Below are 26,663 nucleotides of genomic sequence, written 5' to 3' on the forward strand. Positions count from 1 at the left end.
CTCAAAAAGTGCTTCGCCGATGAATCATTGGTGATTCCACACACAGATGTGCATATAGATGAGAGCTTAAAATTTATAGAAAAACCTTTGTCGATTGAAGATCGACAGGTGAAGAAGCTTCGAAGAAAGCACGTACCGATTGTAAAGGTCAAATGGGATGCTCGTAGAGGTCCCGAATATACGTGGGAAGTCGAAGACACAATGAAAGAAAAGTACTCCTATTTATTTGAGTAAATCTCGGGTCGAGATTTATTTTAAGGGGGTGAGGATGTAACACCTCGAATTTTTGTGTCCAATAATGTGTTAACACGTGTCATTTGTTTACACGTGGCATTGATATTAAATAAAGGACTAATTTTGACAAACCTTGAAAGTATGTAAATTCGAGGGTTATAAATGTCAACAAGGGTAAATATACTGTATAGTAACCCTAAATAATGCTTGAACCTTCAAACGAATGAATCATAGATCGTACGGAAGCGAAACGCGGAAGAAAGTGAGAGATTATGAGCTACAGGGGTTAACTGTGTCAACATGTTTAATTATACCTCTGAGTGACCCTTTAACGTTCCCAAGGCTTCGTAACAGTATTATACGCTCACTAGAATATACTGTACAAATTCCACGAAGTTCCGTTTTAAAACGAGAAAGATATGATCGAATTCGTATGAGAAGGGTTAAAAGCGTCAATAATGAAAGTTAAGGTTTTCTGAATAATTAATAAACTAACCAGGGACTTAACAACGCGGGTAAATAACACGAGGTCCCTAGTTGTAATTAACCGAGGGCCAAACCGCAAAGTTACCCCTTCAAACCCGAAAGATCAGGTAAATCATTACGAAAGATTTCGTTATTAATTACCAGGATTTCGTAATCATTTCAAAAGATTTTAAAAATCTGAAAAACAGGCCCCTCGCGACCCGCATTGCATTTGTGGTTAAGTTGAGGCGGGCCGCGAGCCTCCTCTTTTACTCGCCTGATATTTAAATCCCAGGCGGCCCGCATTAGAAACGCATGGAACTCCCATGCGGGCCGCATTAGACGCCCAGATGCAGAAAACTTGTAACTACTTGCCTCTTGGAGCCTTTGAACGACCAACAACCAATAAATGAGGCATGGGCACCCTATGCTCGACCCATATCACTTAGGGACACCTGCCCATGATCCATGATCAAATGTAGACTGAGTTGTGATGATCTTGAGGTCTTTTGAACACTATAAATAGCCACACTTGGCTCATAAGTTCACCACACTTCAAACAACTCCCCTCTGATCATTCTAAGGTTCCCAAGCATCCATCTCTGCTCTATAAGTAAGAAATAACTTCTGTAAGTCGTTCACAATCAATATGGTCTTGCATTTTCATAGTTATAGCTTATAAACACAACCGTCGTAACTAACGGTTGTCATTACAATAACTTGCAAATGGTTCAGTCTTATGACGGATCAAAAGTAGTTATAAGCTGGTATTTATGTGGGTAATAAACCCCTAAAAGGGTTCCCTCTGATCACCACTCTAACTATGTCAAATATCGAGTCAAACGCGCACTTAAAAAGTCAACAGAAAGTCATTTTGCCGTTTTCTACATAATCTGTAATGTATACGTTATGAAACCTGTTTTGATGTTCATAAAACATGATATTAAGCATATAAACTTATTTGCGCTCGTTTGAATCGACCGTTTGCTATATTGACCCGGTTCGGAGCCGAATGTCGCAAAAGTTTGACTTTTGCTTTGACTTCAGTTCTGACCCGTTTTAGTGAGGTATAGATATACCTTAGGACACTCTTAGGACCAGGTTACATGATGGTATGAACCTCTGTGATCGGTTCATGAGTTATCCGAGTCTTTTGCGCATTTCCGATAATCGCCTAAAAGTTGACCGTAACGCCATTTTGAAAATAAAACGAGTATTTCAGACACGTGAACGGACCAGAACCTTGCTTATTAAATTATAAGCATGTCCTTAAAGTTTCACGTCAATCCGAGGTCTAGAATGAGAGTTATGCTAAATAGCGCAATTAAAGTAAACTTTTGTAATTAACGGCGCAATTAGCATAACGCCCATCTAAACCAAGATTTCGTCACCAAAACTTTTACCCACTGTATTAAAATAATATTTCGGGAATTTTAAAGATTTTTAATAATTTTTACCTTGCTCATAACCTGCGGTTATGGCTACGGTTCGGTAAATACCGAATATGCCCTTTTCGGCCAAAACATGAGTTCTACAAGGTCTTTTGACCCGATTCCAGTTGCTACTGATTTTAAATAATAAATAAAGTATTTTAGACTTTATAAACTGTTCGGGAAACTCAGATTTCCTGCAGAACTCGAAAAGCTCTTTAAAAGTCTTTAAAATGACCAAAAAGCCCCTACGGGGCATAATATTAACTTAAACTCGTTACGGGCATCACGGAAGGTATCCTACTGATACCACAACCTCTTTAAGGCATATTGACTTAGGAAATAAGCGTAAGACTCCCATGGTAAACCGTTTCGCCTATTGTGCGCACGGTTTGGCTTATGAAACTAGTTTTCATAAATTAGCCGATACGGGTCAAATTATATTATTTGAACCCCAAAATCCAGAGTGTGAACCATAGACCCATATAAAACAAGTCTCTGAACTTGTTGGGTTAGAATCACACTCCATTCTCGGTTTTCGCCTTTTCGCGCGATTAAACCATATCTATATATATCGGAACCAACCGGTCTAGGCTACGGCTAATATAAGGACCCGTTAGGATTCTAAGAGGTTAATTAAAACCTTCGTTCCAGATTAGGAGCCCCGGTAAAAGCTATCGGCGATTTAATCGAATTAAGGATATATACTTGCAAAGGTAAATACTTTAACTTATTTCCCCTATATGGGCTTGGGTTACGGTATGTTAATACCGCTTGATTGAGCATTATATTTTTCCATCGCTTAGGTGATTAATTAAATAATATGATCGGCTCATTTAAACAGTTTTGTTTCTTAAAAGCCTTTGGGGGGTTTAATGACCGTTGTCCCGGATATCCTTGGCATCATTTTACGAAATGGCCACGACCATCGGCATCCCGGTGTAGGCGTACACCCGGTATATATTGTCGACATTAAATTAAAAGACGTAGCCGTTGGTTTTTATACTACGGTTTTACGCAATGTGGTGTGTCTATAAATCTTTAACCCGGCACGACCCGGGCTACTGAACGCATAAAAGAACATGTAAAACGTTCACAAGATTTTAATAATTTTCCCAAGTTATAAAAGAGTTTGTGCCTTGTGCATTCAAATCAATTTTAATAAACATTTTTAAATGTGTCAGTTGAATGTATTTACCAGTGTAAACTGACGTATTTTCCCCAAAAAGATTAAGTGCAGGTACTATGCGAAATGGGCTGGTATTAGCTTCCTAAGCATCACGAATAGTCTCGCAAACTCGATGCCGTATCTGAATGAACAATATTTTATTATTATTTTGATCCGCTGTGGATATATTCGACTTCTGTAATACATTTGATATTACAACCAGAGGTTGAAGTATATATTTATCTTTAAGCTTCCGCTGTGCATTTATATAATTGTGTGGTTTGACTATATTGTTGCCAACATCGTCACGGTAATCCCCCACTGGGCCCACCGGTGAAACACGTGGAAATCGGGGTGTGACACAAATCGAGACCCTTTCTTCAAAAATCAGAAAGTTAGAAATGGCAAAAATGGCCTCGGTTATCGCTTGTGAAGGGTGTGGTGGGCCACATGAAAACTGGAGTTGTATGAAAGAAATGGATAATCAAACAGAAACGGTAAACTACATTGATAATAGGCCTAGGACGTCGGGTCCTCCAATGGTTACCTACAACCAAGGATGGCGTAACCACCCTAACCTTGGTTGGAGAGAACCCGGCAATAGTAGTAACCAACAAAATCTTAACCAACGAACAAACTTTCAACAACCAAGAAAGGAGTCACAAAATTTCTCTCAACAACAACAAGGGGGACGAGAGAGGCTTGAAGATACCGTCTCTCGCCTCATCTACGACACCAAAAAGAAAAACTCGGATCGATTTCAACAACTGGAATCGCACTTTAGAAATCAACAAGCTAGCATTCAAAACATTGCAAAACAAATAAACCAACTAGCTCAAAATTTCTCCGAGAGACCACAAGGCGCGTTACCAAGCAATACCGAAACCAACCCAAAGGCGCAAGTACATCTCATCACATTGAGAAACCGTACCGAAGGTCCCGAGGAAGCTCCGCTACCTCAAACTAAAAGGAGCCGATCTAGCCAAACCACAGCTTCGCCAACACCCCAACAAGAAACGGCTCCTCCACCAATTCAAGAGCCCACCAAGAATCCTCCGGTACCGTACCCCGGTCGGTTACTTCGCTTAAAGACCGATGAGCAATTCATAAAATTCGTAAATTTACTAAAACAATTGCATATCAATATTCCATTTGTCGAAATCCTAACTCAAATGCCTAAATATTCAAAATTTATGAGGGACTTCTTCACTCACAAAAGGAAAGTCGAATCATTGTAACTATTTAATTGAAGCGAAGAATGCTCCGCCTTGCTACTCAACAAGCTCCCGCAAAAGAAGATCGATCCCGGAAGCTTCACCATTCCTTGTTCGATTGGGGAATCACCCATCCGCAATGCACTGCCGATCTTGGGGCTAGCATCAACCTCATGCCCGCATCAATGTTCGACCGACTCGGGCTAGGGAAAACAAGCCCTACAAAAATGAGCATACAACTCGCCGATAGGTTCGTTAAATACCCACAAGGTGTCGCTGAAAATCTATTGGTTAAAGTCGTAGACTTTTTCTTTCCCGCCGACTTTGTCATACTAGATATGGAGGAAGGTACCGAAGTACCACTCATCTTGAGGAGGCCATTTCTAGCTACGGCCCACGCAGTGGTAGACATGAATGGTGGAACACTAACATTGAGGGTTGGGGACAAGGAAATGAAATTCGGAGTTGGGAAAAGAGTAGAAGACGATGATCCGGTTAATTACATGAAAGTCATAGACTCAAGTATGGATGATGCTCTCCGACGGTGCAACATGGGATGCAAACCATCCCACTTGGGTAACATATGACTGGCTTTGGGTCTAGCCAAGGACCCTTATAAACGTGGCGCACCACGGAGGTATTCCGCGGAACTATCCTTAGTATAGTTTAGATTAACCTTTATGCTTTCTAGTTTAGTTTTAATTTTCAGGAATAAAACACACTCGGGATGGTGAAGGATAATAAGGGAAACTTGAACCAACAACCCATGCACAAAAACAGAGCCTCCCGACAATTTTTCTTCATTGCAGCAAGTTCAGCACGGGCCGTGCCCAGCCAACACGGCCCCATGCTCAAGGATCTGCAGAAAAATGCCCAGCTCAGGTAACTGGACACGGGGCATGTTTACTGAACACGACCCCGTGCCCAGGCTTCTGTTACTTTTGTTACTGGCAATCTGAACACGGGGCCGTGCCCGGACACATTCAATCAATCTAAAAACTTATTTTTGGGACACATTGAGGACAATGGGTAATTTAAGTGGGGGGGGAGGGATGCTAAAACCTTGAATTTTGTAAGTCCTAATTACAAGCCTTACACAAAACTCTATTGGAACCGCTAAACACCCCAAAATTTTTCAAAAACTTTTCATTTTTTTTACTTGTCTTGGTTTAATTTTGGGAATAACAAGTTCTAAAAGGGTTATATTTTTACAAATTTACAACCGATAGCGTCGTGATAAAAAGAACCAACATAAGAAAATTATGAAACGGCATGACAAATCTAGTTAAAATTTGATTATATACACTTGATTACATTAAAAATCCATTCCCACAAAAAGTGAGTTTTGAGCCTTTATTGAGCATACAAATACACATCTTTAAACTAAATGCTCATTTTTCGTTTCTTGTGTGAATAGCTGCTTGGTTTCTTACAACTCTAGAACTTGCCATGACGATACATTCCCGGTCCTTACCAACTTAAACGCAAGTAAGTAAATGATGGAGGCATTAGGACTAACCCTTTTTCTTTCAACACCATTATTTTTTTTACCACCTACCCAAAATCCCCCTAGTTAACCCCTTTGAGCCTAAACATTTTCATTTCTAAACCCACAAAACAAACACCCTTTACCCACCAAAACCCTTTTTTATTTTAAAACCTTTATTTTTGTAAAAAGCTCGGTTTTCATGTGACATTCCTTATCAAAAAAAAAATGACGAAGTCAAGCAATAAACAAATAAGTTCATAAAAAAGAACTTTGTTTGAAAAATGCTTCATTAGAATAAAAAGTCACAAAAATAAAAAGTTTTACGAAAACCGACGCTTTTTACGCTTTTCGCCCTTTTCTACTAACCACTAACCCAAAACCACCTACCTTTAACCCAAGCCTAAACCTTTCCCAAGTCATCTTGATATTTACAAAGGTTTATAGTTAAAAAGGAGGAGGATTGATTGCTTGGCAAGCATATGGTAGAAGTAAGTTCTATGCCGGTCCCGATAGTTTCACAAAAATACATCTTCGGCCGAGTGTTGAGTGATCTCCCGTGAGGTATGTGAACTTGTATATAAATGAAATTTTAAAAAGGCATGTTATGCCCAAATAAGTAATTTCTCTTATGTAATGTTCTAAGTAAATCATAGCGAATAGGATTGTAAATAACATAAAAATAAAACCTAATAAAGAGTTTTGGGAGTGTAAGCCACGTTATAAAGAGTTTTGCTTGAGGACAAGCAAAGTTTCAAGTGTGGGGGTATTTGATGTGTGTAAAATGCAACATATAAATTAAATCAAATGAGGCATAAAACTAACCCTTTTTTAGTACTAATGTTGGGAAAAGTGTGCTTTTGTCTTCCTTTTGTATTTTCAGGATTAAATGAGCTCAAATGGACAAAAGAAGCAAAAATGCAGCTAAATCTAACATAAATACAAGAAAAGGAATAAACGTGACATGCCCGACCCCTCGACAGCATCTTCCCAAGCAAAAACAAAGCATCAGAAGGCTGAACACCCCCCGTGCCCAGCGGACACGGGAGCGTGCCCAAGTGTCTGCAGAAAAGACAAAAGTGTAGAAGCTTCTATCTCCCAACACGGGGGCGTGCCCAGCTCCACACGGCCATGGTCAACGCTAAGATTCGCAGAATCCAAGCAAATCTTGATAGTACAGATAAGCTTCTGCACACGGGGCCGCGCCCAGCGGACACGGGGGCGTGGTCAACTAAGACAGACAAACTGCATTAAATGAAGAAAGAAAAAGTGGATGGACACGGGGCCGTGCCCACTGGACACGGGGCCGTGTCCGGGCTTCTGTGCAGGCTATAAATAGAGGTGCTTGGTTCACTTCAAAGGCATCCATTGGCAAACCACCTCTCTCACACTTCACCCACCCTCCACCACCATCACAACCCACATCCACCACCATCATCCATCATAGAGTGTGTGTAGTAGTCTCGGGATCCAAGATTGATAGTAAGAGTTCTTGACAATCAAAGGCCATGTTTGCCTAAGTCTCTTACATCACTTGGTGAAGACAAGCATTTAGTGTAATACTTTTGTTTTTTAATCTTTTCGCACTTTTTATTTGGTTTTGTATTAATGACATTAATAACTAGTTTCTTATGTTGAAGGTGAAACTTCCTTATCATTTGTCCGTGGTGTCTTGGCGTTATTTTGCTGTCTATATAAAATAAAAGATTTACACCATTCATATCTCTACGGTCTATATAGAGATATGTTGGCTACCTGGTCGGGGGTTAAGGGAATGGTTTGGTAAGGTTCTTGCCTTGTTTAGTGTATAGATCCTGCAAGGACCTGGGTCAAGCTTACTAGGACCTCCTTCAATACCCACTGGTATTGGATGGCGGGGGTGCGAATCGCTTGATCCCCTCATATGTAAATTACTATTATTACATTAACCCGGCTACTTGGGATTGTATCCTTGCTGACTCAAACCATTTAGCCGAGGGTAACATCACCTTTAAAAGAGTGGCCTACCACATTACGCATTAATAACTTAATTAATTATCTTTCAATAATCCAACCCTTTAGGATTGTATCCTTGCTGACTCAAACTATTTGGTTGAGGGTAACGTCACCTTCAAAAGAGGGACCAAACTATTTGGTTGAGGGTAACGTCACCTTCAAAAGAGGGACCTACTAATATAACTAAGATAATCTCTTAAAAAGTGTAAAAGTGCGAAATTCATCAAAGGTTACACTTAAGGCGAGTCGGATCCAAGTGATTCATCTTGTCTATCTGTTTTATTTTTATTTTTTTATTTTCAGCATTTTTAGTTTTTATTTTCATGTTTAAAAACCTTTTTTCCAAAATTTTGATTTGATTAGACGTTGAGGATAAATCGATATTAAAAGCTCTTGTTTCCTTGGACGACCTCGGTATCTTACCAACGCTATACTACGCTCACGATGGGTGCACTTGCCCATATGTGTGTTTAGTGTTTGTAAAATATCGTGTTTTATAAATTTAAAACTTGACTAAAGTGTTAAAAAGGGCTAAAAATATACATAAAAACCTATCAAGCTACACACGCATCATTGGTGAAGTTCGCTTCACAATTTGATGTCTCTATTGATGATTGATGTTTAGTATAATTTAACACTACTTTTCAAATGTTTTTCCTCAAAAATGCAACTTGATGTTTTTAATCTAAACAAAAAGTCATCCAGCGCGACCGTCGGTTTTTAGTATACATGTAATGTTAAACAAATGCTTCATTTGACGTCACTGGGTGCGGATCGAAGGCTACCATAATTTAAAGTATGACATCCTACTGACCATAGTGACACATTATAATTTTTAATGTTGCGTCCGAACTTTATGACTTGTAGTATTAGATTTTTTTTTTTTTTGAACGGCGAAAATTCTATGATTATAGAACGAGGGCTAGCAAGCTGTAAAACCCAAAAAGTACAATAATAGAAATAAAATAAAACATACGAAACAGGCTACAACATTACTTGACTATGTCTCTTATAAAAATCCTTCCACCTCTCCCAATTTGTGTTTAATATACTTGTAGTATTAGATAATTTTATGTTTTTCACTACCCTGAGTAAAGTTTATGAGTTTAAGAACTATATATTTGTTGCTTGAACCCAACTGTGAGGTCTCCCCAGTTTGGGGCCTTAGAAGTTGCCATGAAAGAATACGGATTTAGTTGATCCAAGTTGCTAGTAAATTAGTAATGGGAACTTGTTGCCAATAATTTAAATTACCATTGATGGTAGGTTACCACTAATGAAAAGTAAAGTGTACCTTTGCCACTAAGGGTAAGTTGCCAATACTAAAGGCTCAACAACTAATCAAGATAACTTGCTAATGAAACAACTTACCAATGATGAAGAGTTGCTACTGAAGATACTATGAGAAGAAGGGAAGCATCACTAATAAGGGGCAATCTCTTACTTCAAAATATCTATAAATACACAAGTTAGCACTTGATTTACTACATTTGTTTAATTTTTCTAATCATTTTGATAATTTACTACGTGAACCACATTTGTTTAATTGTTCTAATCATTTTGATAATTTACTACGTGAAGCATGTTTGTGTAATTTTAAGAGCAATTAAATTAGAATATTAGCTTGACTTTCACCCCACAACAATCCCATCATTTCTTTTTTCCTTGAATGGTCACTTTTTTTTTTTCCAATAAACATTAATATTCACAATCTGCCACATTGGCCATTTTGTGTCTTCCTTTGATTTTTAAACGAAACGAAAATTTCGTAAGATACTTTAGAAAAACATTATTATTAATAAACTGGTGGAATTCTCTTGCGCGTTGCCGCAAGACATGGGTCGTTATTGGTTTGGTAAATTATGGTATCAGTAAAGTATCGGCACTTGATATGGTAGGAGAAAGAGATAATTAAAAAAATAAAGTTGTAATATTCCCAAAATTAATGATATCCGCATGTGTTTTACATCAATCAAAACCGTTAAAATGTATATCAGTAGCGGTTCTAACAATATGGATACATGTACCAATGTTGTTTGGTTGGGATCGGTTTGGTTCATCACAACAACCATACGACACCATTACTCGTATAGCTTATGTTACAAAAATACTATATTTGTAACACAACTCGATTTTCAACAAAATATATGCAAGATTGTCGAGAAAAAACAAATAAACACGTTAGCGTTGAGCTTTTGGTGGAGACCAGTTTGATTTGTTACAAGATCCCCACATATACCACAAAAATGAATACTAGTACTGCTACTAAACTTATTTGGAAGGTATTGGTTTGGTTCATCATACTAAGAATAAAAAAAATCTATCATATTTGATACGTTCGATTTTATCGCGATTTTATGCAAAAAATTTATCGTAATATAGATAAAAATAAAAACGTCACAACTATACATTTAGAATTTTATAAACATTACATTATATTATTAAAATAACAAAAATGGTAAACGACGTTACTTTATAAAAATACAAAGATAATTGTAAGGAAGCTTTGATAACATGTACTTTCGTAATTCGATTACTTGTATATTACCACTCAAAACTTGGTTTCGAAAATCATATACCCATAAAATCCAAAACCAAAATTTTTGGGAAATTTATCAAACCTATACTTTTTTAATTTAGTACACATGCTGAACTTCAGATTAGGGCTGGCAAATCGTGTCTTATCAGGTTTAACAGGTCTTTAACGACACGTGTAACATAAGTATTAAATATGAATACACCTCGTTTAATTACTTTATATCTCATGTTTATAACACAGTTTTACGTTTTATGTACCAGGAAGAAGAAATAATGGATCCTAACATCATAATTATATTTATTTTTAAAAAGTAAAAAATCACGTTGTGTACTTTTTCAGTAAACAGATCTAATCATGTCTTATACAGATAGCTGCTCTCAGCCCTATTTCAGATACCATCAAAACCCAAAATCAAAATTGCTACAACTCTGCTCAAACGAAAGATTGCTATAAATATGCTTAACATTAAAAGTATGAAAAAAATGGGCCTTAAAATATAGCGGTCTAAAGCCTTTATTTATTTATTCTTTTTTCTAGGGGTCGGCCCTGAACCATACAAAATTACATTACATATGCGCATCAATTCTCAATGAAGTTCTCAAATTAAAATAAATACAAATCATTACAGAATCCGAAATCGATTCACCATATTATAGAAGCAAGATCCTACATGGTGGGATCAGGTGTCGATAAAATTCAGAGCTGGATGCACAAGTGGCCAAGTGTTTGTTTACTTTATCTAGACAACTATTGGCTAATGCAATGGAAAAGATGATCCAAGCCACTATAACCCAGATTTCGCCCGGCACAAAGTCAAGATTAAGATTGTATAACAGGTGGAATCAACAAAGTACAATTATTAAGGCACAAAGTACACGTCCTTTAATGCTATTGTCTACTTTAAGGACTTCACCTACTATTGTAGATGGGTGCCATGATGATACGGCGAGACATACAAACACTGATAATTATGTAACGTGTTAATTTTTTATAATTAAAAAAAAACTATATCACCATACCTTAAAATTGAAAATATTATGCATATTTTTTTTACATTTTATAGGTAGTTAACCTTTTAGCTGACCCACACAATAGTAACCAAGTTTTAAAATTATTCTAATTAGGTCACTTGTATCGTTTTTGTCCCAATTAGATAACTTAACATTCAAATCGAGTCATGTCCTTTTTTCTACGTGTCAATAAAAAAATGAAGCATAAGATGTTGAGGTCAGATTATTTTAATATATGAAATTATATTTATTAAAAATAAAAACACTTTAATTACATTAAAAAAAACAAGTTACAATCCACGTCATCACTCGAAGTTAGCATCAAATAAAAAGGGAAAAAAACAAAAATCCACATCACCATGGTTAGTTATGAAATGGATGAAAAAACCTTTAATTTTAATGAAAAATTAATGTTGAGCATAATTATATTATAGAGTGAATTTCAAATATTGTCCTTTATCTTTATATCCATTTTCAGGCGTTGTCCTTTATGTTCAAAATTGATGAGTTTTGTCCTTTATGTTTTCATATCATACACGTTTGTCCTTTAGGCCTAACCCAGTTAGTTTTTTTTTCAGTTAAAATTAGTCATGTGCTTTGCACATGAGGGCATTTTTGTCAATTCAAAGGTTGTAGAAGCTTTGAGCTGTAAATCTATCGTTGAACTTACCTTTGAATTGACAAAAATGCCCTCATATGCAAAACACATGACCAAATTTAACTGAAAAAACTAACTGAGTTAGGTCTAAAGGACAAAACGTGTAAGATATGAAAACATAAAGGACAAAACTCGTCAATTTTGAACATAAAGGACAACGCCTGAAATGGGTACAAAGATAAAGGACAATCTTTGAAATTCACTCTATAATATAATTATGCTGAAATTTGATAAAAACAATAACAGTTAGAGTAAATATAGTATCGATTAAGTTGAAATTTGATAGCTATTACTTTTACCTTCATCTTCTTGCTTAATCATTTATCATTTGTTCAAGTTTAAACTATCTTTATCCCATTTCAACAAATCAGCCGAGGAATTTAATTACTCGATTTTTTAAACACTTGCTATCTCACAAATAAAAGTCACGAAGGAATCCTTTCTAATCGGCTTGTGATTTAATCTCGCTGTTCAACAACCGTCGGCAGCAAACGCCACGGTATCAAGCATCCTTCTATGGTAGGAGCATCGGAAAATAATTGAATCGCGCATATCCCTGTCTGCCGCTCTCCCGAAAAAGTTCTCCGTTATTTCCTTTTATACCCGGCACCCTCTCCTCGGATCGGCACCGACCAACTACAGGCTCGCTGCCATTGTTATTAGTTGCCGGAAGCCATCGAAATACCGAATCATCAAGAGAAATCGAAATCAAAGTCGGTGCAAAACCTAGATCGAGAACGAAGGACGCCATTCAAGTGAAAAACCGCCGTTGTTATGCCTCGGCGTTTGGCGGTGAAACTGTTACTATGGTTATCGTGTGCCAGAGGTGGCTTCGTTGTGCGTCGGTAAAACTGTCTGAGAGCACATCAGAAAAATATTATATGTTTGTGTCAATAGAAACGCCACATGTGGAGGTTAAAACTACTGTACATGCGACTTGGTAATTGTTATAGAGATAATGGCTGCCACACATATGACTTTAAGAGTCTTGAGGTACCAACACTTCCTTACCTTGATTTAAGCCTCCTAGTGTAATGGACTAATAACACCATGCCCTTACTAACCCATTTCTGATAATACACACACCCGTTCCTCTCCCCCTTCCCCTTCTTTTCCGGGCAATCTGGTCTCCCCCAGTCCTGTATAACAGTCGGTGATCGGACGTCTCTTGTTCATAACGAGTTTTGTTAGCGGGTGCTGTGGTGATCGGTTGTGGCTGGTTGTGTCATTTTTCTGTTCCGGGCCACTCGATCTTCCCCAATCCTGTATAACAGCTGATGATCGGTCTTTCTGTGTCCGTAACGAGTTTTGTTAGCAGGTTCTGAGTTGATATTTTGTGGCTGCTTTCGTGTCGTTTTTGTGTTTGTGTCCTTTATATCCGGTGTTCTTGATTGCTTAGTAGGTCTGATACCAATCGCAGCTATCGTGATAGTTCAGCTAGATTGGTTCGAATCCTATTAACCTCTTTAAGACCCGCGATATCTCCCTTTCTTCTCCATGGCGCGTGGGGGAAGTAGGGGCCGTCAAGTTACTTTCGATGCGTCGTCTTTACATCAGTTGCGTAGTAGAAAGCAGGAGGAACAATATAAGATCAAGAATCAACGGTATTACAAGTATGACTCTTGGCATACTGTGCTGAGCAGGAAGGAAGCGAGACAGGAGAAAAATTTTGCTAGTAGGGAATTCAGGCTTTGAAATGCAACTTCGTTCTTTATTTCTAATCTCCCGGACTCGGTTACCAGGAAAACTCTGTGGAAGGCATTTGAACATTTGGATAATTTGGAAGATTCTTTGTCCCGTTAAAAAAAGATAAAGCCGGGAATAAGTTTGGGTTCATTAAGCTTTCCAATGTCAAGGATCCGTCTGAATGGATTGAGTTGCTGAAGGAGGTTCGGATAGAGGGAGCGGCGATCGAGGTCAACCTCGCAAAGTTTGACAGATTCGGTTCGAAGATAGATATGCAGAATATAGGAGATAGAATTTCCGTCTTTTCCAGACTAAAACCAGCAAATCCTGCACCGAAAACTGTCCCGGTTGGGGGTCCTACCCAGTATCAGGCTAAGAGAACGTATAGCTCCGTTATCAATCCAATCCGCAATGATTCCCACGTTAACATTATTGAATTACCCCCATTGAATACGGAGACTAAGAAAAAAATAGGAATTTAAATCTCTTGTTGGAGAAGTTAAGGACATAGATTTTCTTAACAACTTGAAAGACCTTCTCTCCGGAACCACTGACGATGGTATAGATTTAAGTTATTTGGGTGGTCTCAAAGTTCTGCTTTGCTTTAAGTGCCCGGAGGAAGCGGAAGAGTTCCGTCTTCACAAAGTTGATGTCTGGGAGAAATGGTTCTCTAGACTTTATATTTAGGAGGGGATTCCACCGATCTTTGAAAGAATTGCTTGGATTAAGGTTCTGGGGGTTCCGGCTAGCCTTTGGGACAGACACGTAATTAACAAATTGGTGAAAGGTGTGGTCGTCTCCTGGTCAAATCGGAGGCCGATGCAAACAACGGTAACTTGGTAGAAGATCGACTCGCAATTTTGGTTAACTCGGGCAAAAGAATGGCTATGGAATTCATGTTAAGGTGGAAAGATCAGAACATCCCGGTCTGGGTGGAGGAAATTTCCGGTAAATGGAGCCCGGTGTTCCTGGAGTCGGATAAGTCTATTTCGATTACTCTAGAGACATCGTCAGAATTCGAAGAGTCATCGGCTGCCAGAGTTTTTGAATCAACTGGGTGCATGAATAATTCTCCTCAGACGTGCATGGATAACTCAAAAGTCAGCTCTCCCCCTAATACCAATGTGCACGTGAAGAATTTGGAGGCTCATGGGGAACAGGAAGAGCCGAGTCTTTTTAATGTCAATGAGAGAGAAAATAGGGGAGGTCATGATGATAGAGATTATGGGGGCCACGAGAATCATCTTAGGGATAATGGATGCTCCTCTGTTGAGCCTAATCAGTCTTCCACTAGGCCCAATTATATAACTACAAGGCCCAAACAGTTAGGTAGCCCAAGTAAACGGTCCCAGTTGGCTAATATCCCAGATTTGAATCAGGAAGTGGAGAATACAGATAATACGGATCCTTTTAAGATTGAAGAGATTGTTAGAATAGAAAAAGAGGGGAATAGGGCTGGAAAACATGTGCCAATACAAAGATGTCAGAGGGAGAATTCTATCGAGAGACCTAGTGAAGAGCAATTACGGCAAATACTCGAGGAGGAAGTTACGCGAACTCTGGAATTTTGGGCTAGTATGGGCATAGGTATTGATGGTTTTAAAAACCATGTGAGGAAGATGGTAAGTGGGGAGATGGAGACAACCGATCGTTAATGAATTTTGTTTCTATAAACTTAAATGGAGTTTCAGATCCAAGGAAAGGTGTCTGGATTCAGAATCTGAAAGGTAAAGTTAAAGCTGAATTTATTGGTATACAAGAGACCCACCAAGAGAAATTGCAAGATGTCATTCTTCGCAAATTTTGGGACAACTCTAATTTTAATGCCATTTCTGTTGATTCTGTTGGAAGATCTGGGGGACTGGCTTCCTTGTGGAACCCGGACGTGTTTAATGTTGATTTGGTTTCTAAAAATCATCGCTATTTATTGACTTCGAGTCACATCGTGGGGGTTACCGATAGAGTCAATGTCTTAAATTTGCATGCTCCAAATGATTCTGTGAGGAGAAGATTGCTGTGGGAGGAGATTGATAGTTTGATTTCTCAACATAGTGGGATGTGGTTTCTACTAGGGGATTTCAATGAAGTTCGCTCAGTTGATGAAAGGGTCAACTCCAGATTTGATCGGGGGTCGTCGGAAGCGTTTAACGGTTTTATCGCCAATGCAGGGTTGCTGGAAGATGCTATGTCCGGAGGTCAGTTCACTTTTATTTCTGGTCACAGTGAAGTAAAAATGAGTAAACTGGATAGATATTTAGTTAATGATGCTGTTATGTCTCTTTGGCCGAATGCGAGAGTTGAAGTCCATAAAAGGGGGTGTTCGGACCACTGCCCGATTTCCTTGTCGTTCTTGGCCTCTGATTTTGGACCTGTTCCTTTCAAAATTTTCAATTCCTGGGTTAGGGAGCAGAAATTGGCTCAGATTGTCGACATGGTTTTGCAAAATGAAACGGGTAGTGTAAGAAAGATTTGGTTCTGGCCGGCGTTCTAAAATGATTAAAGTTGGAAATCAAAAGATGGAGGAAGGAAGTCAGGGATCATGAGATTAAGGAGCTAAAAAATATGGAGGAAATTATTCATAATATTGAAAGAAAAGCTATTATGGGGACTTTAACAGCCGAGGAAAAAAGAACTAGAGTTGAGCTTCGTGTAAAAGCTAATAAGCTGGAGTTGATCAAAGACAAAGACATTCAGCAAAATGCCCGCATAAATTGCTAAAATTCGGAGATGAAAATAGTGCCTACTTCCACAAAATTTTCTCGATCAACATGGCGAGAATTAGGTTAAACGGATTGATGTTCAAGGACCGTTTAGTGACGGATCCGGTGGAGCTTAAAGAGGATATCAGAGCGTGGTTTAAAAAACAATTTTCCGAGCCAATCAGGCGTAGGCCAGACTTTAACAATGATGGGCTGCCATGCCTTTTGGAACAAAATGGAAATATTTTGTGTGACCGTTTCACTGAAAGGGAGGTTCTCATTGCCATAAAAAGCTGTGACGGAGGGAAAGCACCGGGCCCGGATGGCTTTTCGTTGAAATTTTTTAAAGCTTTTTGGGATAAATTGAAGAATTGTATTATGGATATGATGCATGAGTTCCATAGTACTGGTTCGATCAGCCTTGGGTGTAATTCTTCTTTTGTTGCCCTCATACCAAAAACAAATAATCCTCAGGACCTTTCCAACTTCCGCCCGATTTCTCTTGTTGGGTCCCTTTACAAAATCGTTACTAAGGTACTGGCCAATAGACTCAAGCTTGTCTTAAACGATATTACATCTCCTATGCAATCGACTTTTCTTGGCGATCGGAATATTTTAGATAGTCCGCTTATCGTAAACGAAGTTGTGGCATGGGCAAAAGAATCCAAAACGAAGCTTCTCATTTTCAAAGTCGACTTCGAAAAGGTATATGATTCCATTAATTGGAAATTTCTGTTTCGAATGATGGAGAAAATGTCATTTCCAGCGATTTGGATTTCTTGGATAAAGGGATGTCTATCTTTCGGCATGGGTTCGGTGCTTGTGAATGGGTCGCCAACAAAAGAGTTTAAATTCAAGAGAGGTTTAAGACAAGGGGATCCTTTATCCCCTTTTCTTTTCGTCATAGCTATGGAAGTGATTAATATGCTAATGCAAAGGGCTATCAATTTAGGAGTTTATCATGGATGCCAACTTCCGAATGGCGGGCCGAATTTGACGCACTTGTGCTATGCGGATGATGTGCTCTTTATTGGTCTGAAGAGAACGTTTTTGCTTTGAACAGGCTTTTAAGGTGGCTCAATCTAATTTCTGGGCATAAAGTTAATCGCAAAAAATGCAAATTATATGGTATAGGGGTCTTGGATAGCGAGGTGGCTCATCTTGCTAAAGTGGTAAATTGTGAAGTTGGATCTCTACCTTTAACGCATTTGGGCATCCCTATCGGCATCAATATGAAAAGAGCCAAGTTCTGGAAACCGGTTTTAGATAAATTCACTTCAAAACTTTCAAAATGGAAGGCTAGGTACCTTTCGTTCGCGGGTCGTATGACTCTATCCAAGTCGGTCCTTGGTAGCCTTCCGTCTTACTATCTTTCTTTGTTTGTCCGAAAGGTGTCATAAAAAAGATGGAAAAATTAGAAGGGAATTCATATGGGGTAAAACAAACACGGGGCACAAACTTAGATGGATTCGATGGGAGTTTATGTTGAAATCCAAAAAAATACTGGAGGAATGGGTATTGGGGGTATTAAAGGATATAATTACGCGATGCTAACCAAGTGGTGGTGGAGGTTAAAAGCTAACCCAAACCAGCTTTGGGCCAAAGTGGTGACGACAATTCATAGTGGCAACGGTGCAATGCAATCTACTCATAACATTCCTCTAAAAAATTCGATTCCGAGAGTATGGAAGGACATCGGGTCGGTCGAAAAGACTTTGTCTAACATCGATTTAAGCATTAATGATAATCTGATTAAAGAGGGGGCTGGCTGGAAGTGGCGCAGTGACCCGGGTGGGTCTTTTTCGATTAAATAAGTTCGTACCAACATTGAAAAGGCCACGATGGAGGATGCGAATGACGGGTTGGTTTTTAATTGGAATATTTGGGCGCCCCCAAAAGCAAACTACCTGATTTGGAGAGCTTTGATTGGCAAAATCGCCTCTAAAAAGGGTTTGATTCATAGGGGAATCTCTCTAGCTGATAGCCTTTGTCCTCGGTGCGGGTTATATGATGAGGATCCTGACCATATATTTGTTAAGTGTCTCTGGGCCAAATGTATTGGTTGGAACATTTTAGCTTGGGTTCGGTTGAACTTCATTGCGAGTAACAATCTGAATGATCTTTTACAACTCATAAATCGAAGCCCAGGAGACAAAGTTTGGAAACGGGTGGTGTACACGGTAGCTATTGCGATGGTGTGGAGAATTTGGATTGCTAGAAATGAGAAGGTGTTCGAGGATGTTTTCATTCCGATTAGCAAGACAGTGGAGCAGATTAAAGAGGATGTTTTCCTTTGGTTATGCAACCGATCGAAGCTCAAACCGCCGGTGTGGGAGAAATGGAAGGTTTTTGACATTTTGGATATGATGTAATCTGTTTTTGTAGTTTGGCTTTTCTATCTTATCTGTTTTTCCTGTTTTTTCAGCCTCTTGCTGGCTCTTTATATATATATATATATATAAAGTGAGTTTGCCGTTAAAAAAAAGAGTCATGAGGTACCATTGTTGACTTTGAATAATCTTTTTTTCACTGTTATTTAAAAAATATACGTCAGAACTTTTTATTTTCGATTTGAATATAATAACTTTATATAAGAAAATATAATTTAGTTACAAAGATGAGTTTTAATTTTTAGAGTAAATTGTCATTTTAGTCTCTGAGTTTTGTCCAAATTTTCCATTTTAGTCCAAATAGTTTTTTCCCCTCTAGGTCCCTGACTTTTCCCTTTTGTTTCCATTTTGATCATGTTGCCTAACTCCATCCAAAAACCCCATTTTTAACCAGGGGTATTTTGGGGATTAACTTTAAAAATGGTTTTACTTGCAGTTTTGATCCATTCTTTTACCAGTATATAAACATAATTTACCCCTTTTAAAACCCTTATTCACCCTAACCTTCCATCTTCTTCTTCTTACACACGATCATCCAGTAATCCTACATAATCACACAACTCCTCAATCGACGATTGAAAGCAACAACAATGTGGAATGCTCGGCCTCTCGGTTCAACCTTTAATCCCGACGTCGATTACGGTATGTGCTAAAACCCACAAAATTAGTGTAATGATCCCCTGTTTTGTTCGATTAATGTTGTTTAATGGTGTGTTTTGTTGTTGATTTTAGCTGATGAGCTAGACCTGTTCACATTTGAGATACATCATGGAGGGGAATTGATTGACTTTCCAGAATTTGGGTATGAGGGTAAAGTATCGTATATCGATAAGGTTAACCCTGACACTTTTATTTGATCATATTTAATGATATGATGTGTGAGCTAGGTTACACAGAAGATGAACGGGGGGGGGGTTAAGATACAACTTTAGGATTCTAGGAGAATGTTTCGAATTTGGGATAAGATCCTTAATGGGTGATAATGATGTTATTAGGATGATAAAGTATACTCAAACCAACAAGGTCATTGAGGTGTATGTTGAGCATATTTTGGGTATTAAAAAACAAGCTGATGCTGCAAACTGTGGTGATGAATCACAAGCTGATCCGGCAAACTTAGGTGATTTAACACAAACTGAAGTATAGGGTAAAGAAAAAGAGGTTGGGGATAATGAAAAAGAGGCTGGGGATAATGAAAAAGAGGTTAGTGTAGTAGATGTAAGCTCTGACTCTAATTCAGATGAAAGTGATGAAAGTGATGACAATGCTGATGTATTAGATGATGAACAAAGCAAAGAAACTGAGGTAACAAATGCAAAGTTTATTGATCCTGATGGTGGTGATGATCCTGATTATGGTGGTAATGAGGATGAGGGTAGTGATGAAAGTGAGGAGGGTAGTGATAAAGGTGAGGATAGTGATAAGGGTGAGGATAGTGAGGATCCTGATTACATAGTATATGAGGAATACTTAGATCATGATGTTGATATGGATCAGGTTGAGTTTAGAGCTGCTGTAGAATTTGATATCAGTGATGATGAAGGGGAGGATCAGGATGAGCAACAAGTTGATGACTTTGACTTAGACAATTTTGATAGCCTTAGTGATTAAGAGCATACAAGTGTTACATATAGGGCAGTTTAAGGGTATAAGGAAGAAGAAAAAAAAAAGGCAACTGATGATTGCCAATTCTATGTTGGTCAGTGTTTTAATGATAAAGAGAACATTAGGCAAATGGTGAGACAATATGCAGTCCAGTCTAGAAGGCAATTGTTTATCTATAGAAATGATAATGTTAGAATGAGGGTTCTTTGTCATGGAATTAATCCAAAATTAGGTAGTTGTGAAGCTGGTAGTTTTGAAGCTAATGTTAGTAAGGGCAAGAAAGTAAAATCAGGTGAAGATGTTGGTAGTTCAAGTGCAGTTAATAAAGGCAAGAAAAGTAAAGATGGTGGGCCCAAAACAAGACAAATATCTAAAAAGAAGAAGATTCCCTCTTGTCCTTGGACTTTGCATGTTTCCAAAGTTAAAAGGGAAGGCACATGGATGGTGAAGACATTTAATAAAGAGCATAATTGTTTACATACCCGAGATGTTTCTCTCTACACAACAGGTTGGCTAGCAAAGGAAATTGAACCCATCATTCAAGTTAATCCAGAAATACCACTGAAGGCACTTGTAGATACAATACAAAAGAAGCATCAAGTTGAAGTGAGTTTTAATAAGATGTTTAGGGCAAAGGCAAAGGCAACCAAGAAGGTTCAAGGTGATTACTCTGATCAATACACTAACTTGAGAGATTATGAAGAACTTATTAGGGCAAATCCTGGTACCACTGTGAAAATTGAAGTTGAGCCTAAATGTAACCCAAGCAGTCCAACAAGGCAATTTAAGAGAGTTTATATATGTTTGGGGCCATTAAAGGCAGGGTTTAACAAGGCTGGAAGGGATCTACTTGGGCTTGATGGGTGTTTTTGAAAGGACCTTGGCCTGGATAGATTTTAACAGCAGTAGGGGTTGATGCAAACAACGGGATTTATCTACTTGCATATGCTGTGGTGGAGGCTGAAACAACAGCTAGCTGGAGTTGGTTTCTGAGGTGTTTAGGAGATGACTTAGAGCTGCATCGAAATGGTAATTTCTCCTTTATAACTGATAGGCAAAAGGTATGTTTATTGTTTATTTAAATTAACCATTGCAATCATCAAACTCACATGTTATCCAAATGATGTTTATTGATAACTGTTGTAGGGTTTAATACCTGCCATTCAGCAAGTCTTTCCAAATGCTGAGCATAGATTCTGTTTGCGTCATATTCATGAAAACATGAAACCAAGGTGGAAAGGTGCAGTTTACAAGAACCTGTTGTGGGTAGCTACTAGTTTAATAACACCTCAGAAGTTTAAGAAGAATATGCAAGCAATCTTGAAGGAGGATGCAGACTTGTATAATTGGCTGAAGGAGATTCCATCTAAACATTGGTCAAGGGCGTTTTTCAATGGTATGTTCACTTGTTTTAATGCAACTGTTATTAACAATTCACTTATTTAACTTGTCTTGTTATTGATATAATGTAGAAAGGCCTAAGTGTGATGTCTTGTTAAACAACCTATGTGAGGTGTTCAACAGGCTATTACTCATTGGTAGGGACAGACCAATCATTAGCTGCCTTGATTTCATTAGGGAATACATCATGAGAGAATAGCGGTAGTTCATAAGATGATAGGCAAGTCACAAGGACGATTAACTCCAAAGGCAACTCTGATATTTGAGAACATAAAGACTGAGGCTGCAAAGTACACATCTATTTGGTGTGGCAATGGAAAGTATGAGGTAAGTTGTTCATTACTAAACTAAATAGGCCTCAATGATCCCTTGCAGATATGTTAATCTGGATATTTTTTCATTATAGGTTAGTGGTCATGAACTTGAAAAAAGAGCTGTAAATCTTGTTGAAAGGACTTGTGGTGCAGAAGGTTCCAGTTAACTTGCATGCCATGTAGGCATGTAGTGGCTTGTATCCGGAACAGGCATTGAATGGAGAGGGAAGAGGTGTACCAGAAGAATGGGTGGACAAGGCCTACTGGCTAGAAACATGGAAAGATGTCTATAATCACACCATAGAGCCAATCAATGGTATGGATTTATGGCCTAAAAGTCAATGCCCAACCACTGTAACAACCCCTAAGTATCACAAGCCTGCTGGGAGACCCAAAAAGAAAAGAAAGAAATCTGCTGTGGAGTTGGAGGAGGTAAACCAGGTAATTGAAAAAAGTGGAAAATGGCCAAAAAAGGGTATACAGTGACTTGTCTTACATGTGGGCAAAAATGTCATAACAGAAGGACCTGCACTAAAAGTAAGGGTGGGGAGGCTGCTAGTGCTGGACAGGATGGTGGGGAGGCTGTTGGTGCTGGACAGGAAGGTGGGGAAGCTGCTGGACATGATGGGGAAGTTGCTGGTGCTGCTGGACATGATGGTGGGGAGGATGGTGGTAATGTTTAAGCTGTTATGTATGGTATTTTGGTGTTCAGGGTCTTTTGTTTAGGGTCATTTCAGACAAGCTGTACTTTGGCTGTTTTGTATGGTATTTGTTGTGTTTAGGGTCTTTTGATTTGGGTATTCAGCTTTGTGATGGTACGGTATTTGAACAAGTTTTTTGTCGTTTGTAATGGAACAACATTGTTATGCTATATTATTGTCTTTTGGTATGCATAATGGTTTATTGTAGTCATTTGTAGTCCTTTGGTATGCATCCAGGTTATTCAGGTGTACCAATGGCAAATTTGTGCCTATAAGTTTGACGCATTTGCATATCAAATGGTGTCATAAGTATTCATGCCAATGTGTATATAACTTTGACACATTTGCATATCAAATCTTCCTAAATTGATGTGCAAATGGTGTCAATATTGATCAAACCAATGTTCATATAACTTCGACTCATTTGCATATCAAATGTGCCAAAACTGATGTGCAAATGGTTTCGGACACTTTGACCAATTTTCAAAACAAACAAGGTACTACATTTCAACAATGATCTATACAAAAACGACATTTCATTACATTAACAAGACAGTGGCATAACATTACTTGAAGACACTGCATTACACACATTCTTGATACATCTGATACTACATTACATCCATTTGTTACTTACAAAAGAAGTACAACAATACAAACAACAAAGTCACCCCTAGAATCATCGTCAAAGTTGTGTTTTCTGATTTGAATCGTTGAGCAACTTCTTGCAATTTCCTGACTTCAGCAGCCAAATCACCTTGATTTTCCGACTTTATGGTTAGTGTTGGCACGTACAAAGGGGGCTCAGCCCAACAGACGAACCCACAACTTTTTCTTGGCCGATTGCAACAATGAAACCGGCGACCTGGATTTTGTGAGGTCCTCGAGGTACGAATCTTGGTTTCAAACGCACAAATGCAGTATACCATGATGAATTCCAAGTCAGGATCAAAATTTGATCAAAACCCTCTAAAATTAGGGTTCTATTTTGAACAGGGGATGGATGATGCGACGACTGTGAAGATGGAAGGTGGAAGAAGAAGAAAATGGAAGGTTAGGGTGAATTAGGGTTTATAAAGGGGTAAATTGTGTTTATATACTGGTAAAAGAATGGATCAAATCTGCAAGTAAAAACATTTTTAAAGTTAATCCCCAAAATACCTCTGGTTAAAAATGGGGTTTTTGGATGGAGTTAGACAACATGATCAAAATGGCAACAAAAGGGAAAACTCAGGGACCCAAAGGGGAAAAACTATTTGTACTAAAAAGGCAAATTTGGACAAAACTCAGGGACTAAAATGGCAATTTACTCTAATTTGTACATAGGTTAGTCAAGATTTATAATGGTGAGTCAGCATTCTAGTAGATTATCTATTTTTGAAAAAAAAATCTCCAAGTTTTTAATCCTAATTCTTAGAACACGTGATGCTTCTTAGATCATGTGTAATTGGGGGGGGGGGGGGGGACCTCAAGCCAAATCCAACCATGGCGCCCCCATAGCGTTGCCAACACCACTGTGGTGGGCGCTATGGGGTGGGCAAATCCTTCTCCCGTGATGATCTTTGCGGCGTCATCTTCTCCAGGATGTTTCCCCCCGTTCACACACATATATACACATACATATGTATGTATAATTGAAGGGTAATATAACCCCCTTACCACTACACCCTCTTGTGATATAAAGCCCCATAACGCCCCTCTCTTACGCATTTCGCCACTTGTTGCATAACGCCTATAAAGGGACTTTATGACTACACATGGCCTTAGTTTCTTATTGTCTTTTTTAAAAACCTAACCATTTTTTTATAGATCTATTGTACCACATATACGAGATAGCTATTCTTAGTTTCTTATTGCCTTTCTTAATAACCATTTTTTTAGAATAGCTTTCTCATATATGTGGTAGAATAGGTCTATCAGAAATGTGTGTGTGAAAATTTAGGTGTTGTTTGTTTTTTCAGAGGTAAAATGTCTGTACTCTGCGGACCACATCTCCAAACATCTGTAGCAAAAGAGGTGGATCAAACCTCTGCAGTCTACAAGAAGAAGACTGTTTGTTTTTTTATCTTCTGCAGACTGCAGAAATAAACTGAAATCAAGTAAGCATAATCAAACCATTTTGAGCGACAACATAATATGCATGAATTAATTAAGCATAATCAAACCATTTAAGAGACAAAAACACCAACAATATCTGAACATATAAGATATAATCAAACAAAAAACACCAACAATATATGAACATATGATACATAATCTTAACATAAACAAAAGCACCAACAATTCACAGAAAATTCATCAGAACAAATCTAACATAATATCCCTTAATCCAAAACATCCTAAATCAATTAATAAACTACTGTTATTATAAGCAACTTCAAATCCAAAACATCATATATCTTAATAAAAATCAAAACACTAAACTAAATTGGTTACAATCTAAACTTGGACCCGAGAATCGTCGGCATTACAGGTTTCCTGTCGGAGAATGAAGAGTCACCATCTCCGGCGCCATTGCATTACAGGTTACAATCTGAACTTGGTTACACCGCCTCTGTCTAGATCTACCACCACTGCTGTTCAGATCTGTGGTACTGGTGGTAGTGTTAAATTGATCTTCTTGTCAATTTTATTTTACTAAAACTTGAATGGTTGTGCCTTCAATTTTGGTTTCGAATAAGATGGTGGTGGTGGGTGCTTTGAATTTTGGTTTTGAAAATCACATGGCTGAAAATCAATGTATATAATATATGTATATAGAGATATTAATGTAATAAAAGGTTTAACTAAATCAGAGTGGTGGCAGCGGTGGTCTGGGGGAGGAGAGGTGGTGGCAGCGGTGGTATGGGAAGAGAGGTGGTGGTGGCAGGGAAGAAGAAGGGTGGTGGTGGAGTAGAGGTGTGGAGGAGGGGTTAGGTTTTTCTTGAAGAGCTGTGTGTTTTGTGATATTAGAAAAAAATGTAGAAGAGGGAGATCCATGTCTGCACCAAAAAGAGGTCATGCAGACCTTTTTAAATGATATGTCTTCGAGAAAACAAACACTCTGTAGAATCAAACGTCTGCGCGTGGTCTGCGTGACGCAGACATAAGAGGAGAAGAAGAGCTTTTCAAGAAAAACAAACACCCTTAGTATATTTGTTACAAATTAAAATTGGTTAAAAGATTGTTTTTTATTTAAACTGAAATATTAAATATTGAACATCAGATTCAAAATAACAAATAAAACTATGATACTTGAACATACACTATTTTTAATAATCACCATTTCGTGGTCATTAGACCATGCGTAATGGGCATTATAAGGGTGTGAAAAGGTTTGATAATGCCCTCAACACCACCCCCTTGAGCATTATAGGGGCATGAAGAGGGTGGGGCATTCCTATAATAATGCCCAAAAAGAAGAAAAATAATGAAAAGTAATAAATGAAATAGGCATTAACCATTACACACTTTTTGGAAGGACATTATGATAGTGATGTGGCGAAAAATGCCCCTTGGTGGACATTAATCATTGCCCATGGTCTTAGTAGTCTTTTTCTCAAATTAAAAAACAAATCCAAGTAACGGATTTTGATTAAATACGTATAAAATAAATAAGAAGGGTTATAAGGATTTTAATTCCTTGATATTAGATTTGTAGGGTTGACAGTACTTGTAGAAAAAAACAA

General features: G+C 38.2%; 2 protein-coding genes across 2 annotated transcripts; both read left to right on the plus strand.

The window, feature by feature from the left end:
- Positions 1-18,425: 18,425 nt before the first annotated feature.
- On the plus strand, positions 18,426-18,956 carry LOC110924400. Its single transcript, XM_022168409.1, has one exon. The coding sequence runs from the start codon at positions 18,426-18,428 to the stop codon at positions 18,954-18,956; it is 531 nt and encodes a 176-aa protein (XP_022024101.1).
- A 608-nt stretch (positions 18,957-19,564) lies between these two features.
- Positions 19,565-20,585, plus strand: LOC110924398 (acidic repeat-containing protein-like). The gene is made up of 3 exons (XM_022168408.1): positions 19,565-19,616; positions 19,707-19,807; positions 20,121-20,585. Exons 1-3 carry the CDS (start codon positions 19,565-19,567, stop codon positions 20,583-20,585), a joined length of 618 nt encoding a protein of 205 aa, XP_022024100.1.
- The last annotated feature ends 6,078 nt before the right edge of the window (positions 20,586-26,663 follow it).

This window comes from Helianthus annuus, chromosome 17 (genome assembly GCF_002127325.2).
Source record: "Helianthus annuus cultivar XRQ/B chromosome 17, HanXRQr2.0-SUNRISE, whole genome shotgun sequence".
NCBI classification, from domain to species: Eukaryota; Viridiplantae; Streptophyta; class Magnoliopsida; order Asterales; family Asteraceae; genus Helianthus; species Helianthus annuus.

Coding starts and splice junctions, on each gene's coding strand:
- LOC110924400 (XM_022168409.1), top strand. CDS start 18,426: ATGGAGGATGCGAATGACGGGTTGGTTTTTAATTGGAATATTTGGGCG.
- LOC110924398 (XM_022168408.1), top strand. CDS start 19,565: ATGTGGAATGCTCGGCCTCTCGGTTCAACCTTTAATCCCGACGTCGAT. Junction 19,617..19,706: donor TAATCCCGACGTCGATTACG/GTATGTGCTAAA, acceptor TGTTGATTTTAG/CTGATGAGCTAGACCTGTTC. Junction 19,808..20,120: donor AAGTATCGTATATCGATAAG/GTTAACCCTGAC, acceptor ACTGAAGTATAG/GGTAAAGAAAAAGAGGTTGG.